The sequence below is a fragment of the Acipenser ruthenus genome, chromosome 14 (assembly GCF_902713425.1).
Source record: "Acipenser ruthenus chromosome 14, fAciRut3.2 maternal haplotype, whole genome shotgun sequence".
NCBI lineage: Eukaryota > Metazoa > Chordata > Actinopteri > Acipenseriformes > Acipenseridae > Acipenser > Acipenser ruthenus.
Window position 1 is genome coordinate 34,606,583 of NC_081202.1, and position 18,964 is coordinate 34,625,546.

The 18,964-nt window shown below is 38.9% G+C and overlaps 1 protein-coding gene across 1 annotated transcript in view; it reads right to left on the bottom strand.

The window, feature by feature from the left end:
• LOC117419878 (protein Wnt-5b-like) overlaps positions 1–18,623 on the bottom strand; it is an 87,198-nt gene extending 68,575 nt beyond the window's left edge. The window contains exon 1 of the mRNA XM_034033205.3: positions 17,611–18,623. Within this exon, the coding sequence (XP_033889096.3) occupies positions 17,611–17,649 (39 nt within the window). The 5' untranslated portion in view covers positions 17,650–18,623. The remainder of the gene's footprint in view (positions 1–17,610) is intronic.
• Between the last annotated feature and the right edge of the window lie 341 nt (positions 18,624–18,964).

The window sequence follows — 18,964 nt, forward strand, 5'->3', positions numbered from 1 at the left end:
CCAGTGGTTTCTCTCCTCTAGTCTTTACAGATAGGATTGTCTGACTTGTCAGTGATAATAACTGATTCAAATCTGGCTAAAGGGTGCCCTCTGTCTGCAGGTGTGGGTATTTCTTAGGCTGCCTTTAAGTAGATTCCCAGCCCGTAGTTAGGCACAGAACCCCTTTTGCTTAACCCTCTTATAATTGTATCACTGTACTTTGAAACCGCTCGTCCATGCAGGTGTTGAAGCCCCCCTTTCTGCTTTCTGTGCTGGAAATCAGCAAATCAGTGTCAATTACAGTATGTTAAACAGACATTCTCTTATTACATAAAACAAATTCATTATTTTTTTGGTCTAACTCAGCATTCTGTAAGAAAATGTTGTTGACTATAACGTTTTTTTCAGTCATACGGATTCTAAGGATTTGCCAGCTATTAACCCTTTCTAAATCTCAAATAATACGGTACAGTATTTGTTAATAATTCTAGATGTTATACAGTGCTCCTGCATACATTCACTATTCAATAATTAACAAATGTGGGTAAGCCACGTTGACAGTCATTCGTGTTGTACCTTACAGTATAATAGCCCTTCCCTATTCACAGCTTTCAATGATTCCGATTTTTTGATGCATAAGTAAGATAGCAACATAACAAAGAAGCAGCGTACTACCTAAACTGCTTTTAATAGGGGTCTCCTAGTAAAGGCACTACTGCATGGAATGCAGGGCGAGTCATGCTATCGGGAGCTAGGTGGGAATACAGTTCTGGAATACTTCACCTCACCGCACCACAGCGACCCCTACTGGTCAGGACAAGCCGAGGCGGAGACACAGCCCCAGCATGTAATGTTTTGATTCATCGGATTGGCAGCAGGAACAGAGGCCGCCCATTGATGTTCTAGATTGGTAGTGGGTTGTGAATTGCGAATTGGGCATTTCAACATAATAAATACAGACAGGGATTCACCTTAGAAAGGATTTATTTTGGAATGTCTATTAAAGTGCTTGTAGCTAACAAAATAAATGAATACATCTTGGCATGCCCTTTCATTCTCTATATAGGCCTATGTGCAGTTTTGAATGAAACACATCTAGTGGTACTACACTAGGTTAAAGAAAGTTATCAGTTTGCCGTGCCTTCCACGAAGTCTGTTACTACTTTATTTCCTAGTGCAGTCCCAGATACCAGGTTTTATAATGAAAATACATGTTTGCTAAAACATGTGTTTCTTTCAAAACTACACATTTAAGATCTATATAGTTGATGGAAGGGAAAATGTATGGAACTATTGAGTTCGCTACAATCATTTCAATAACAATTTTGCATGCTGTTCTTAATAATAATCACAATAATAATAATACTAATTACAATAATAAACTGTAGTCTTCCATGTAGTAAAAAGACAACAAACTCATAAGTAAATTCTTATTCAATGTGTTCAGCAACTGTACCACTTTAGAAAGGGCTTTTGCAGCTTGTAATTGCGATGAAATTGAGTCGTAAATTTACCAGGCTTTTATTTATGCAGATATGAAAAAGTGATGGTTCTCTTAGGTCTCATAAACCACAAATAAAATAAAACACACACACACTGTGCTGCAGTTTACAGAGGAAAACCACAGACGGGGAACTGACAGCGATGACCAGGTGCTAATCTGCTACAGATTCTCTGGCAATATGTGTATCCAGCAAGCATAGACCAGCTATGGAACATGCTGCCACAGACAGGGACTCTCTGCTCGGACAGGGACATCAAAGCAGCTCTGATGTGATGCAGTTATGAAATTCAAAGGTAGACCCATTAAGTACAAACTGAAGTATGTGATTAAGCTAATACAGTGAAATGCATCCAGATTTCACTGCCATTAGCACTCAGACCGTTTGAACATTAGTGTAAATAGTATTATAAATCACGTATGAGAAATGAACCAATCACTGTTAAGGATTAGCCAAAATTCCAGTACATCTTATCCTGTGTGCAGATGTCACCCCATGCATGGAACACACAGCACAAGTATCCTTAGGAAATGATATGTATTGGCTTGCCCTTTTCAGTATGACATCCAGAAATGTGCCGAGCACTCTGGAAAAGGTGGGTTGGGCTATCCCTACAGACATTCCAACTGTGTTCTGAAAGGAACCAGAGGCTAAGTAACGAAGAGAACACAGCACTTTCACATGTGCAGGGATAGCGGTCCCTAGATTGACGTGGGGGTCTAGCTTATCCCTCAATTCAGCTATGAGGTCTAGGATGACCTGCGGAGTGAGACGATAACGCTTTAGCAACGCATCCTCCGGCATCCCAAACAAAGTGACCCTGGGATTGAATATGCAGGGTCTTCTTCGTCTTGCCCTTCTCTTCCGAACGTGTTCCTGCCTCTCCTCAACAAGAGCCAAGTGTTGCCACATCAGGAAGTGTACCAGCTCTTAGTTACTCGCACCTTTGAGAAGAGGTGTAAAGTTTTTGGAGGGTCAGCAGTTGCCCAAGTGTAAGGCAAAATCCTTACATCACATTAGAATATTTGCACTCGCTTAGTATCCAGATCCCGCCCAATGACATGCTTTTTTCTTTATTTAAATGCATTTCCATATAATTGTAATGGATTAATGATGGCAAAGTACAAATTTGGTGCAGAACGGCAGGTATTCTTTACATACACCGCATTTTTAGCGACCGGTAAAATCAGACTTTACAATGGCTAAACATCATTTACGGCAACATTATGGGGTTATCCTATGGGTACAATCCTTGCACCGGTGACCCCAGGCTCGTCTGCATTCATGGTTTTAGAGCTTTTAACATCATCTCATTTCACAGACAGGTGACAGGACATAATCCATAATGTTAGTGTATCACACAGCATTGCCTGTTACATTAACACTTTTTTTTTTTTTTTTTTGTTAACAGTTACTTATACAGTAACCTATTTATAAACTATAAACTACTGTTGTCTTTAACTTGGTACTAACAGTGTCCAAGAGCTTAAACTTTTATACTAATCAGGTTGTTTTTTTTTAAATGTATTCAAGTTATGGCATTGGTGGTGAACACCATTGTTATGTTTGGCCATAACAAAAAACTATTAAAATGGCTTTAATCTAATTTAACCTTAAACTTATTTCCATCCCTGTAATAATCCATGAACAAAAAATAAAGAAAACATCTGTTAACATGTGCGTAAGCTAGTTAACAGCTATGGAAAAGTGACCAGTGTGAGCATAATGTAATGAGATGTAATGGTTAAGGTGAAGGTTATACCTAATAAAAGTCTCAACTTTCCTTTGTTCAAAAATCTCTGTGGGGCATATGATATTCCCACCCCCTACCCCCTGAATTTTGCTCAGTTTTCACACGGGCCAGGGCAAGGCAGGGTGGAACCCTGCTAAGAATTTAGGAAAGATAAGTAGCGGATTAGCCCTCTGACAGATCGGAACAAACACTGCCTCCACAGTGAAGTGCTGCGAGTAGAAACTGAAATGGAATAGGAAGCAGCGAGGGGTCTGACAAGGGCAAGGCCAGACCAAATCCCAACGATGCTGATTAAGCCTGTCGGGTTTGGACAGATTGACAGATTGAGCTCTGGGATACAAGAGCCTTCTACAGTGAAAGACAGCTGTCTAGTACAAAGGCAATGAGTTTCACTGGAATGCAGGAGACTTCAACTGCTCCATGAAAATGTGTAGAATTAATATTCCATCCAGCTTTTTAGGATGAGAGCCATACCAACGACCAGGGAGTTCTTAAAAAAGATCACAAACAAAAAAACAAACAAAAAGACCACTCCTCACCACTTCCATGTTTTTGTGTTGCATGTTACATGTTTAAACACAAAATGATTTGCTTTTTGCAGGCTGACTCGCTCTTACCAGAAAGCACAGATAGTCCAGCCTGACTGTTGAGACCAGTGAACCGTCAGAGACAGTCCTGCCTTAGGAAAAGATTGCAGTGTCACCTTTGAACTATTATATTACGCTTCATAAAAGGACACTAGTTCCCTATATTTAACATAGTATGTTTATGTTGTTAACTTGAACACCCATTATACATTTTACAGCAAAATGTAGCAAAGCATAGTGAAGCAAGGAAAAAACTGGATCAGATGCAGCCCTATTTAGACAGAACCATCTGCACGTAAAGGGACTGCTAATCCAGCTGTCTCCCCCAGTCTGTTTGTGCCAAAATGCTGGTGGGATGCAATTCAATTTCCAGGTTGTGTACACCAGTCTTTACCCCCTTGAAACCTGTCTGCCATGATGTCACTCCTATAGCTCCGCACCTGCTTCTACATGCAGCAGTGGGAGGTTATAAATTACATATTCAACCTGTTTTATATAGCTTAGGAAGCAACTATTTAAATAATAACGTTTTACACACACACACAAAAAACCCTACTGAGTTAATGTTTCAACTTTAAAACATTGAATACAGTGTTTATTTATTTTTAACCTTTTCTTTAGCCGTCACTCTGTCAAGACCTTCAAACTGTTTCCTCTAGCTAAGCCCTGCCTGAGTCTGCTGTTGTCAAACTTTTCTTTACAAATAAATCTCACTTAAATCCTACTTTAAAAAAAAACAGAATTGCAATAACATGGTGTTACCAGTAAGGGGCAACATTTACTACAAGATAGTGGGTGTCACGTCCATCTCACAGAACTTAGAGATTCTCAATCACCAGCGCCCTTCACTGAGGAGGCTGCACTCACAGGACCCTGAGTCAGAGGGGTCAGAATGCAGCGTGTCACAATGCCTGCTGGGGGCTTCTGGGTAGCAGGGGAGCCCAACGGAATGCTCTGTTCTCAAATGTGATACACAAGGGAAATGCACAGAAAAGACCAAATGCATGAAAAAATAATGCTGGGACCAATATTGGCATATTCAGACAAACTGCCACATTTCTAAATAACTAGCAAAAAAAAATATATAGTGCAAAGAAAACCAATTCGTAAATGAGGTCCGAAATAAATAACACACATTCTATTGTACAGTGCTTCTGTCCTGTCTTTAATAGGTCATTTGATGGGGTGCAGTGAGTTTTTTTAATGTTTTTTTTTTTTACTGTAATGTGGTTATACTTTTGTGTGCCAGCTAATTCAAAATTAAAGAGTATTTGAATATTTGTTAAAATCGTGGGGAAATATTTGAACATGTAAAACCAGCACTAAAGAAAAATCAGACTGAAAACAACTGCCTGAACTATTACTAAAAAAAGGGCCTAGGGTGTAACAATTCAGCATGTATCAATGAATCGCTTTCTTTATATGATATATCATATCATAATAGAGGTATGTATCATTTAGATCGTGATATAAAACAAAAGGAACTTGTAGTTCATTATAGTTCACTAATTGGTTTGTTTCATTTTATTTTTTTTAACAAAATAGTCCTTCATTAAATGATCGCTTGAGCTTACTATGCATCATACAAGTATCCCGCCATGACCAGCACATGTATCGTGATACACGTTGTATCACGACCTGCATATCGTAATATGTATCATATCCTGACATTGGTGTGCTGTTTATTATTATTATTTATTTCTTAGCAGACGCCCTTATCCAGGGCGATTTACAATTGTTACAAGATATCACATTATACAGATATCACATTATTTTTTTACATACAATTACCCATTTATACAGCTGGGTTTTTTACTGGAGCAATCTAGGTAAAGTACCTTGCTCAAGGGTACAGCAGCAGTGTCCCCCATCGGGGATTGAACCCACGACCCTCCGGGTCAAGAGTCCAGAGCCCTAACCACTACTCCATACTGCTGCTTCACTCCTCGTAGCCCCTCTAGGGGACTACCAGCATGGTGGGGAGAACACTGAGTGTCCATTACATTCACCAGAGAGGGCCAGGCACAGATCAATGTCAAGGACCCATCAAGATGCACTATTACCATCAGTAACATATTCAAAGCAACGTTGTTGTCTACTGTAAAGGGAATCTGTTTGGACAGAGTTGTATGTTATTTGCCCTGGTTTCCCTATGTCTGCAAGCCAAGCCAAACCAACCTCTACCCACTCTCTGTGTATTATTTTTCTTTTGTCAGCATTAGAATGAAACACGCATGCGGTTAGCCTACAGCTACATATCATGAGGTAACCTCAACAACATGGGAATGGTATTTAAAACAAAGGCTAATTGTGTTCTAATCTACTCTGTAGTAGAATGGTATTTTTTGGTTTGGAGTGGGGTGTAAAAAAGGCAGGCATTGACAGACACTTCCAATTCTAATATCTCTGTTTTGTTTGACTGACTAGCTAGTCTGGGGAGCGGCTGCCTCAATGTCCCAGGAGGCTGAACGGGACTTCTGCTGTTGTGCTTTTCAAACTGACGGAGAGAAAGGCAGAAACAATTGAACAGCTTTGAACTCCATTAGAATGCAATCCTCCTCAGCCCTGAGTTTTCATCAGCAGTATTAAATGCTTTGTTATCATTAAACCCGTTCTATCCGGCGAGACACGCTGCATTACTATGTGTGAACACTAGAGAGAGTTTCTGCTATTAGCCCATGACTGATCAAACCCTGGCCCTTATTCATGAGATAAGACCACCAAATCAAAAAACGATAACAGGCCCTGGCCCATGAAGCTCTACAGCTTTCCAAGTGATAGGGAAACCCTTCTATTCCCTGCCTCTAGTACAGCAGCACTCAAAGTGTGTCCCAAAGCCCCTCGATAATGTTGTTAAAATCTGACTTTTGATCGGCACAGAAGGGAAAAGGCCCCGCTTGAAATTTCTAGTGCTGTGTTTTTTCTCTTCGAAGTGTCAGAGTCGGCATGTTTCTTTAAATGGACGGACAAAGGGGAGCTAATCAGCTGGAAAATGTGCTCGAGGCGAGGGCTTTAGGCTTGGCTTCATTACCAAGGGATTACACCCGAGCCAGGGAGAATGGGAACTCTGTTTACTATCAGCCTGCAATGTGTGAAAGAAAGAAGAAGCTCCATTTTACTTTGCTTTATTATTATTATATTATTATAAAATAGATGCCTTGGTGCACATGGAAGGTAAAGCGATGGCTACTTTAAGGAAGAATAGTATGAGCCATTGATAGTATGGTAACATACAGGGAACAATATTTAACATATTACTTAGAGCTGAGGGACTGGGAGACAGTAGGGTCTAGTGGTTAGAGCTGAGGGCTGGGAGAGAGTGTGGTCTAGTGGTTAGAGCTGAGGGCTGGGAGAGAGTGTGGTCTAGTGGTTAGAGCTGAGGGCTGGGAGAGAGTGTGGTCTAGTGGTTAGAGCTGAGGGCTGGGAGAGAGTGTGGTCTAGTGGTTAGAGCTGAGGGAAGGGGAGGCAGTGTGGTCTAGTGGTTAGAGCCGAGAGACTGGGAGGCAGTGTGGTCTAGTGGTTAGAGCTGAGGGAAGGGGAGGCAGTGTGGTCTAATGGTTAGAGCTGAGGGAAGGGGAGGCAGTGTGGTCTAGTGGTTAGAGCTGAGGGCTAGGAGAGAGTGTGGTCTAGTGGTTAGAGCTGAGGGAAGGGGAGGCAGTGTGGTCTAATGGTTAGAGCTGAGGGAAGGGGAGGCAGTGTGGTCTAGTGGTTAGAGCTGAGGGCTGGGAGACAGTGTGGTCTAGTGGTTAGAGCTGAGGGAAGGGGAGGCAGTGTGGTCCAGTGGTTAGAGCTGAGAGCTGGGATGCAGTGTGGTCTAGTGTTTAGAGCTGAGGGCTAGGTGACAGAGTGGTTTAGTTGTTAGAGCTGAGGTACTGGAGGCAGTGTTGCTGAATCCAGACCCTTGTCAGTGAGAAGAGTTCTATTAATACTATGTTGTGTTAATGACTACGTTGTGCAGTGGTTAAGATGCTTGCTTGGCTTTGTCAAGCAGAGACTAACAATTGTGATGAATTATGTTATGGTCTTGTGATTCAGACTATTGTCTATTAGTTGGGCCAAGCTGACCCCCAAACCCGCTTCACTCGTGATCCAACCCAATGTGTAAAGCATGAAAGGCTACAGAATTAGACTGCTGTGCCACCTAGCACCAAGTCTGCTCGGTTTTGCCATGACTACGCGCTTTGCAAAACAGGTTTGCATGAAACAAGCTTCCAAGAGAAAAGGAGACAAGTAATCATTGAAATAAGGTGCATATTGAATGCAGGATTTTGTGCCCTCTGTGTTAAGTACATGGTCCCTGGATCCTACACATTAGCCAGCAAATCTCAAGTGTCACCAGGTGACAGACTTGACCAGCCTATTTAATGACTAATAACATTGGGACAATGCAGACTGCTTTCACTGCCTCGTCTTTGTCATTGCTGTGGAGGTTGGTGACCTCTAGCAATAGACTCAACAATAATTCCCAACCTTGTTAAGCCAATAAGAGACAGACACGCAAGGTCAGTCCTGGTCAGTGCTGCAGACCCTTAACCTAAAGACTAATTTAAAAGGAAAAAATAAATGAAATTTTTTCTGAACCCCCACCACCCCCTCGGAGACAAGTTGATTCTGCAGAGGTCTATGGGAGAGGTGGCGTGGGGTCAGTTTTTGAAAGAGGAGACAGACAGTATGTCAATGCTGGGGACTGAGAAAACCATCCTCATTCTTATTAAACTCATCAGCAGGCCTTGCTAGGGGTTTCTAAAGTCTCCCTGATTGCAATGCATGCCCTGGATCAAACAGAGGCAGCTTGGTGACAGGGATCAGTGAGATAGGATAGTCATGATTGGCATTTCCATTGGTATCTGCATCATGAAACCAGTCTGTAAAACAATCTCATTCAATATCAAGCTGGGGGCTGCTGCCGGCTCCATCTGCTGTCTACTATCTGCAACTGGACACAAGAGTCAAAGGTCACCTGCATGCATCACGTGCTTGGGTAATTGCTATTTATACACAAATTCACCACGTCCAGTATTTTCCTGATATAATGTATTCACAGCCTTCAGGTTCTGACAGTTGTCTAAGATTTCAAACCTGCCCCTCGAGTCCTTGGCTCTGGATGCTCATTAGTTACCTTCCACCGTCAGTGCGAGTTGGAGAGATTGAGTTCTGACTCACCGAATATCCATTTGATCTCGATCTGCTGCTGATGAAACCGATTTCACGTCACTCCCAGTGGCAGATGGAAACATTGCATTAGACTTGGGATGACTGGGACTTACGAAGTCCAGAATGTGAAACCAGGGAGACAAATGGGCAGTTATCTACTTAGCTGAGTACATTTCAATACAATATTTCAGTTACAAGAAAGATGAGTAATACTTCTCTGCGTTTAACAACGTTTTTTAAAAACAGTACTATTTGCCGATGGGTATATAATATTATACATATTTTACAATACCCACAAGCACTTGTATACCCACTATTGTGCTGTTGTAAGATGCATATAAGGTTAATTGATCTAACACTTTACATCTGTTTACTGACTGCATTCAATAAACTGACCTGACATGTAGGGCATATAATCTTAGTAGAACACACCCCATTTGAAGTGATGGTGGTTCAAGTAGTCACGTGGTGGACCAATGTAAAGGAAGAGGCTGTGTGGTGTGCAGGGCAAGGATTTTTGCCGCCCTAGGCAAACTATATATATATATATATATATATATATATATATATATATATATATATATATATATATATATATATATATATATATAAAATCAATTTATAAACAAATTATTGTACACCAGATTATGTTTTTTTTTTTTTTTACATCGTCACAAAACTACGCAACTATACAAGCATCACTGTGGTTACAAACGGCAGCTCTACAATGACAATATTTATGATCAGTGGATTCTACCACCATCCATGAGTTTAGAGTTATAATAACAATTGATACAGGATACGCAGGTTACTTCAAACACATCGTATTTTCATTGGAATGTTTTGTACAGTATCGTATTCCGTTCCTTAACTACTATAAAACGGTATCTAACATTAGGTTAGTGCTCATATAATCGTGCACAACAAATCCTCCGGTACTTTTTTCTATAGGCAGATCCTTGACTTAAGAATGAACTTTAAAGAATAAAAGCATCTTTACCCATGTTTTAGGAAAATGCTTAAATGGCAAACAACCGCTCTAATTTCAGTGCCTGGGCACCGATGAAGCGATCTCTTTCCCGTACTTCCAGATTGGTCATGGTTCTGTACCATCAGCAATAAGTATTGCAGAACAAGAAACAGTGATCTAAGATGTTGAATATTTTACGACTAAAGAAATGTGAAGTATAAAATGTAATTATGTACCGTTGTTACCGCCCCCTTCAATTTACCGACCTAGGCGGCAGCCTGTTCTGCCTATATGGTTACGCCGGCCCTGCTGGTGTGACACAGGCAAAGGGTGCCATGTGGGTGATACAGGACGGTTTAAACTTGGACTCTAATTAATTGAACACCAAGTTAATGCAAAAACGTTATTTGCAACCACAGAGCACACTTCTCACCTGCAGTCACACGAATTATAGAGATATAATGGCAAGTGCCAGATACTTGGAATTTGTGACCCCTACTGTGCACCCCGGTGAGCGAGCACATTGACGTGATTTTCTGTGTAAACACCATTCTAGTTTATTTTTTGTCTTTTAAGAAAACTTACTTATATGTTACCAATTGAGAAAATATACACTTTCGTAGTTTGTTTAAAAAAGACTAATGTGAATCACCTTCAGCGAGTGACAGCTAAACGACTAAGAGACTGTACTAAAGGACTATGCTGTGCAAAACCGCGCACAACATTAACTATATGTAAAGTACGTCGATAACGATTTCTGTTCAGTTTTCAAGAAGCCTAAACTGACATGTAGATTAATGCAGTTTTCATTATTGTGCATGTAAATATGTTATAAACTGATGGTTCCATCATTTCATATAAATATTTGTGAAAAATCGATTATACAATTATGTGTGTTTCACTTTATTATTATTATTATTATTATTATTATTATTATTATTATTATTACTCTTTCTCTATGCTATCCTCCAGTGTCCAATCTGCAAACCAGGCCCTTCCTGTATGAAAACATTACATATCTCAATGTTTCTGTTTATTAAATGGTTACTTCATAGAATCTATTTTTTTCAAGCTTTTGAATTTCTTAACATTAAATGTGACATGGTATTTGTTCTGTATATTTTCTTTTGCAGTTTCTGATTGGATCATTGTTTTTCTTCTATTAAACTAAAAGCTGTGATAAAGTAAAATACTTATAAAATACCTTATAGAGCTATCACACCTATGCAACAGATAGCATTAATCTTAAATATGAGTACTTGTCTATTTTCTTTAAACTTTGAAGGATAAAATATACATTTAACACAAAAATAAAAATAATACGTCACCAAATTAAAAAGAGATGCCTCTCGGCAGCTTATTTAAATATTCTTTAAAGAAAGATCAAATGAAACGAGGGCGTGGTTCTTTTTTTGTAATTGTTTTAAACTATTTGTATCATACACAGTACTCAACTATCAATGTAAATATTTTATTTTTAAAATAAATTAAATTGGCACCAGGAGACCTGAAACTAGCGTGTTTCATTTTTGCTAAAAACACCATAACATGCATACGCGAAGAAATATAAATGTTCTGAAACTTGTGAAATATTTTTACAACATGAATTTCACAAATGTGAAAATAACTAGGTCATAAATTATGTTGTATTATTCACTATCATACGTTTCTTAGCGGGTACCTGTGGTGAACTGACAGTGAATTGGTTGCAAATATGAACGTTGACTGTTCAGTAATTTTTCAGATTTGCACGCGCTGTACAGTCGTTTTTAAAGCTACTGGTCGTTCAACCTTCTTTAGTCACATCAAGTGTTGTACTGTAATAAGTTAGGTATGATAGAAACAGCAGCCTGCATGAAAATACAATATTCTGTCATTTCTGTTACCAGCGCGACGATGCTCTGGGGAAAAACTGGACGAAATGAGCGTCCCAAGAAAGGTTCTGGGACACTGAGTGTTCCAAAAGTGGGAGTGCCCTGTCCAAAACGGGACGTCTGGTCACCTTATATATGCAACATTATCCAGTTATTAATACTAAGCCCTAATCTTGTGTGTGTGTGCCAGCTGCCCAACGTTTCGATATGTTGTACATCTTTCTCAAGGGAGCATGTGTCTGAATCAAAACATTGGAGGTATTTATAGGTTTTTGACGTCATGACAACTACTTGTTATTGTTTACATTCAAATTCATTATTCTTACATGATGTCATGGTGTTCTATATATTGTGACATCATTTTTACTTCTATCTTTAAATCTGTATTAATTCTAACTAACATTATTTTATAAACACTTATATTTATATTATCGTGCAATGCTGGGTCTGAGGATCAGCCTTGATTTGGCCTCTCCAGCGTCTCCACAACTTTTGAATGAATTTTGTTTATTTATTTATAACAAGCTCCCAGTTAAGCACCTACTTTAATGTGGCAGTATTAGGAAGAGAATGAAAATGAGTTGAATACAGGCTGTAAATCTACGTTATTTTCATTTACCGTTTATGCGTTTAAACCTTAACTTTAGCTTGGAGAAACTAAAATGAATTGTGACAGTTGTCGATATTAGTACAATTCCTATCGCTGTACGCTTGAAGCAAGAGTAGGGGTGATGCAGTAAAGAAACACTAGACCATGTTGCTGATAAAAAAAACATTTCCAGATATTCATTACAAATGAGGCCGCCACTAGAAGCTGCAGTGTCACGCATGTGCCTGTCCAGTTATATGCCCTGTCCTGCTACACGAAGAATGTAACAATACTCCAGTGTTCAAGGTAATGAGACTTTCACAGCGATTTCAGTTTCCCAGGGGCAGACACGAATATTCAGTTCTCTATGCTTGTCAATCCAATCTTGCGTCAGAGACAGCCACTTTGAAGGACAGGGTTTCCACCGAATTTAAATCTGTTGTTAACATTTTTCCAAGTACCAAAAATAAAAAGCCGTATAATCAACAACACACAACAAATATATAAATGTATGTGTTTGTTTGTACAGATGTTATACCACCGCAAAATAGGCTATTTGATGCATTTCGTAATACAGAATTATCCCAAAATGCAACAAAACGAGCCTTGTTTTAAGAAATACAAAACAGCCACAGAACCAATGCCTTCTGCAGTAGGACCAGCATTGCAAAGGTATTATATAGCAGTTCTAGAAAAGTACTACAATACCACATAAGTACTGCAGGACAAGTACCACCAAAGTACTACTGTATACTATTCTATAGAATCACTCAAAAGTAAGATTTCAAATGATTTTTGACAAAGTAACCATCTGCCTTTAATCAGTCTAACACAGATAAGAAAACATCGGGGACATTTTTTTACCATTATTGTATCATATTTATTTATTATAATACCAAAGCTAAACTTGCTTTAAATGTGCAATTGTCTTTAAAATAGTTTCCACTTTGCTTCAATGTTATTTAAAATCATTTAGATATCAGAGGCACAGTAGGCTTATAATTAAGACATACATGACATAAAGCATTCAGTCAGAGTCTGCAAACAAACGTTTCAGCTTTCAGCAGTCTTCTATGTGTTATAAGATGATGAACGTTTATTTTAGCTATCTAGTACTTGGTAAGACCTTATAAAGGCTAACAATTAATCAGCAAAATAATAGAGGGACATTTCTTAAGGAAAATCTATGAAAATTATAACGACGGGTGGGACCATAGTTCAGAGCTGGTGAAGGAGACGGACCATTTTTCGTTGAATAACACATAGTATCCAAAGGAAAATGGTCAGGGGGGGCATATTTAGTGGGGGACCGAATTGAACACAGAGAATTGAGAGGGTCTGGAACCAACTCCCCAGTAATGTTGTTAAAGCTGACACCCTGGGATCCTTCAAGAAGCTGCTTGATGAGATTCTGGGATCAATAAGCGGCACTAGATTTCAGCGGTGTGGAGTAGTGGTTAGGGCTCTGGACTCTTGACTGGAGGGTTGTGGGTTCAATCCCTGGTGGGGACACTGCTGCTGTACCCTGAGCAAGGTACTTTACCTAGATTGCTCCAGTAAAAACCCAACTGTATAAATGGGTAATTGTATGTAAAAATAATAATGTGATATCTTGTAACAATTGTAAGTCGCCCTGGATAAGGGCGTCAGCTAAGAAATAAATAATAATAATAATAGATTTCATAATTAAAATTGGTCCGGGGGACCACTTTTCATAGGATCAATGAAAATTAGTAGGGAGGGACCATTTTCCAGAGACCAATTTTCGCGTGACACTGTGACCAATGGGTGTATCGTGCAACGGAGTCCGTTTTTTTTCCACTGGGTTCTCTCTTGTTAGTTACCGTGAGAAAATACAGCGGAATAACCCAGGGGAACTAATTAAGCTCGAAAGTTCTAGTTAGTTACGTACACGCCACACCCATGTGTGTTCAATGCATTCCCCAGGACGTTTCTCTGGCACTCTGGTATGACCGACGCGAAGAAGGTAATAAATGTTTCTTAGCAATTTAGCAACCTCGTTTACAGAGTTTAGTAGGACGAACACAAGAGTAGGGGGTTGGTAAGGTGTTGTAAGAAGTGTAAACGATTTGAAATAAAACGAGAAAACGTGGATGGTGAAGGGTACACGTGAACTTGGATGGGCTACCACACGCGCTTGCCCATTGCGGAAGATCCCATCCCATTCGTTCACATTTACAGGTGTTATGCCAAATAGTGTTGCTGCCAAATAGTGTTACCTGGCAGTGTTCGGCACTATTAGTGCGAAATACGGTCTCCCTGCCAAATAGTGTCGCCAGCACAATTGTGACTCATTGAAGATTACGACTAAAGTAACAATGCGTGACAGATTGTATAACCATCATATTGATTTTATATTTAAATTATGTTGCATTAGAGAGAGAGAGAGAGCGAGAGAGAGATAGAGAGATAGAGAGAGATTTGTTGCTGTGTAGCAAAATAATCAAAATAAAGAAGAAAAAGGTCAATAGAGGTACATAAAAATGTGAATAATTAATATAAAATCACCTATTCTATGTCCTTCATCCGCTAGCTTTTTTGATCTCAGAGTATCTTCCTCTTCCTATTTAAAAGGGTTTCCCAATCGGGTTTTTTAACCCTTGTTTTTTAGGATTTTTTATTTTCGTACACTGGGATCATTTTAAATAACTATTTTAGTTTGTTTAAATTTTAATTGAATTATGAACTTTGCTATTTGTTACCTGCGACTATCGATAGCCCCGCCCAACAGACAGTGAAACACTCATATACTGAATAGGCTACTGTATGACTATTCTAGAAAGTATGACCAATTCTCTATTTATGAAACATGATAAGCATAACTTTTCATTAAGGTGTCAAACTGTTAAAAGAAATACGGCCGACTAATCTGCAGACTAATCAGGTGAGTAAAGGAACACTGAAGACTGACTGCAGACTAATGTGGTTGGCTCTGAAACACAGTTTTCAATATTGTATTTTGCGACCTTCCAAAGAGAACTTGTCCGCAAGTTCTTAAATTTCTTTGTTGATTTTTGCAGCAATTATTCAGGTATTTATCCTCAGTTAAAACATGTAAATGTTTTCTAAAACTAGTTCTTCCATTTTCATGTACTGATTCAAAATGAAAAGGTGTCAGTTTTTGGTAAAGATGGAGGAAAAAATATTCTAGGCATGCGCAGATGAATTCGCATGACTGCGGATGTGTTCTGACTACAAAGCAGACACTGTTCTTCCGATGGCACTGTTTGGCACAATACCGGTAGTTTAAATACTTGCTAATTGTAAAATCGTGAAATATCTAATTCTTCACGGTATTACTAGGCCTACTTCAATAATGGTGGAGGCTAGGAAGGGGGTGACGGGACGACACGCTTCAAAAAGACCCCTAAATAAACATTTCCTCAAGTCCTGTGAGAACGCTCCCAAACTGATTAAACTTAGTGGTGCTACCTTTGAGGGTAGTACGAATAATGGTAATGGTCTTTCAAAAATCTTCACGCTGGAAGTCAACACTCAACCATGTTAAAATAATTTAAAGAAACCACTTTTATCGCACTGCGTATGCTGACGTTTTTATTTCACCTAATAAGAATGTGTACGTCAGCCTAAGTGTGAAGCAAATAACAAGTACCCAGAACTAAAGATGCATAACTGGCATAAGATAACACTATTTGAACTATATACTTCTACTTGAAGAGAGACAGGTTCAAGGACTGGGTCTGTTCGCGTTCTGCACGACAAGGACTCTTTACAATCATTCCGTTTAACGTCTTGTAAGGAAACTATTACAATGATTTCAACAATTTAATGACTATCTAAGTAAGTGTGCGCTTCTGATGTTAGGCTACTTTCTGTTCTTTGCAGAAACCTTCACGCTGCATTGAAGGTTACTACTAGTAGTTAAAACACACTGCACTTATTAGTACTGTACATAGCACGTTGGAGTGAGGCGCTAAGGTTACTGCGATTCAGAAGCGCCCATGTCATTTAGCAACAAAACGTTTTATCAGTTTAACAAAAAGACAATAGACTTGAAACAGCTCGTGGTTGTCCCCTGCAGGTTACTGTGTAATTATCCAAATTATACATTCTATGTCAGAAAACAACACTTCAAAGAACACGATAAACATAAACTGTAAAACGGATTTGTATTTTTTTTAATGTCAATCACGTTACTTGATAGCTTTAAACCTTTTTTTCATATCGCTTTTTCAGTTGATGGTTTAACAGTCTGAAAGGATGTACACACAATGTTGGCAAGAAACTAACTCAGCAACTAAGCCTTTTGACCGTTTCAGCATAAACTACAAACCAAAACATACATTTTGCGACAAGCTCATATAATTATTTGCCAAAATTGCATTTCCACATTTAAAGTACAATTCTTTCTATTGCAGTACTTAATACGACTGCATGTGTATAGGTAGTCCTTTATAAAAGTTTACCACGGTAAATGTGCGCAGTAATTTTGCAGTGTTTCAATAGTTATATACTATATATTTATAGTTTATTATATGTTTTTAATATCCTTTATAATGCTTATGTTTTTTTTGGGGTTTTTTTTTACAGTTCGCTATGCTTTCACAGTGGTAAACATTTATAAGTCCCGATTTCTCAAATCTATACACCAAAATGCAGATCGGAATAAAATACAACTATTCATTTTATTAACACGCAAACTCAATAGGTTTAATTTAAGAACTCAACAAAAAAGCGTTCCTAAATTGTTTGTTACGATTATGCAACATTAACAGTTACACACACACACACACAAAAATAGTGCAAATGTAATTTTGGTGTGCATTACAGCCGTTATTGAGTAGCCTGTACTGTAACTTTTTCAGAAGGAAAAGTTAAAAACTCACACTCGCACACAAAACAAACAAACACACGAGAATCTATGGCCCTGCATTTCTGAAAGCTGTTCTCTCCAGTTTTCCCCACATTTCTGTGACAGGGAAACACATCGGTAATGGTCCCAGTAAGGAACAACGTTCGGCAAACCTCGGACACCTTAAAAGAACACTCGGGGTTATTTCTCACTTCTTTAATATAATAACTGTGACAGTTTCATTTCAAAGGCACACAATTCCCGGGACACCTTCTTAACATTCCCAAAACCCGCCCAAACAAACAAGGTCAAACATTGCACATACAAATGATACAAGAGTAAATCGGTAAATAAATAAATACACTTACTTGCATGTTGTCTGCAGCGGTGATTGATCCAGAGAACATCTGTCAATGGTTCAGTCGTAAAAGAGGCACAGCGAAGTGTGTGTATGTGTGTGTGTTTTTAATGTTGAATTTCTGTGACAAATTCTCTTCTCCTTGTTGTCTGTCTCGGGTTAAGAGGTATAAAATCACCGTGAAATTGCAATTATTAAGATTGTGATGGTCCTGGGTAGCGCACATGTGCTGCACCTGTTGGAAATGCTCTTCTCAAGATTTAAAAACATTTAAAAGAAAGAAACGTCTTGTCTTTTGGGTTCTCTCCTCCTGAATATTGTGCGTTTCAGTTTGGTTGCTCAATATCGTTTTTGGAATAAGCTTTTTTTTTTTTTTTTTTTTTTTTTAAAAAAGAAACGTTCTACTCCAAACCAATTATTCCCACACACTTACTCATAACGTTCCTGCGTTGTCAATGTTCTAATTTAATTACAAAATACAAATCAACTATCCTTAATAACAGATGTCAAAATCAAGTTCCCTTTTGTAGACTACTGTTAAAATCTTGAATCAATAAAGTAATCTGCGGAGTTATCCAAAACCAATTTCCTCTCGGTCCAACAGAAGAATGTCTCTGTTTTCCAGTTTGCAAATAAGCACATACAGTACACAAAAAACAGTAAGCAAAGAATAGAAAACAGTGTTAAACACACTTATAAAACGCAGGAGGCACGTATTGTAATGTCCAGAGAGTTGTCTTGAATTTTATTCACACCACATGTAATAATAACTCCAGTGGCAGCATAAAAAGTTCTAGAAAAAGTTTTAGAAAAAGTTTTAAAACGTTGTTCCCGTCTTAAAATTAAATTCTTATCCTGAAATAAGACATCGATTTCGGTTTTAGGATGTTATTCCAATACAACTTGTCTCGTACTGTCTGGTGAATATCCCGATGGTTTGCAGGGCGAGCTTCCCCAGACAGTTTGAATGAGTTAAGATAAGTTTGTCTGCTATCTTCCCCGCTATAGCCACAGGCTGAACGGGACAGAGATACTCCCAGTACCTGAGCCAGCCCTCGAGAGCGTGCGCATTTCACTCTGCAGAACACGAATCACAGGTTGGGACAGTCAGCCTTAAAAGGGCAACGGCTGTTTTTACTGCAATTTTAATACTATATCGCCACTACTATCTTTTAAATAGGACATTTCCAATTTGAACTACAGCGAACGGACCGGCAAAGACAGAAAGCGTGTGTGACGGGGACTGGGACGACGATTACTTAAGAATCTGACTTTTTAAAGTTGTAACAAAAAAAAACAAACACTTTTTATTGTCTTTTTAAATAATATCTCGCCATGCAAACTGACTTTGGGTCGATTGACTG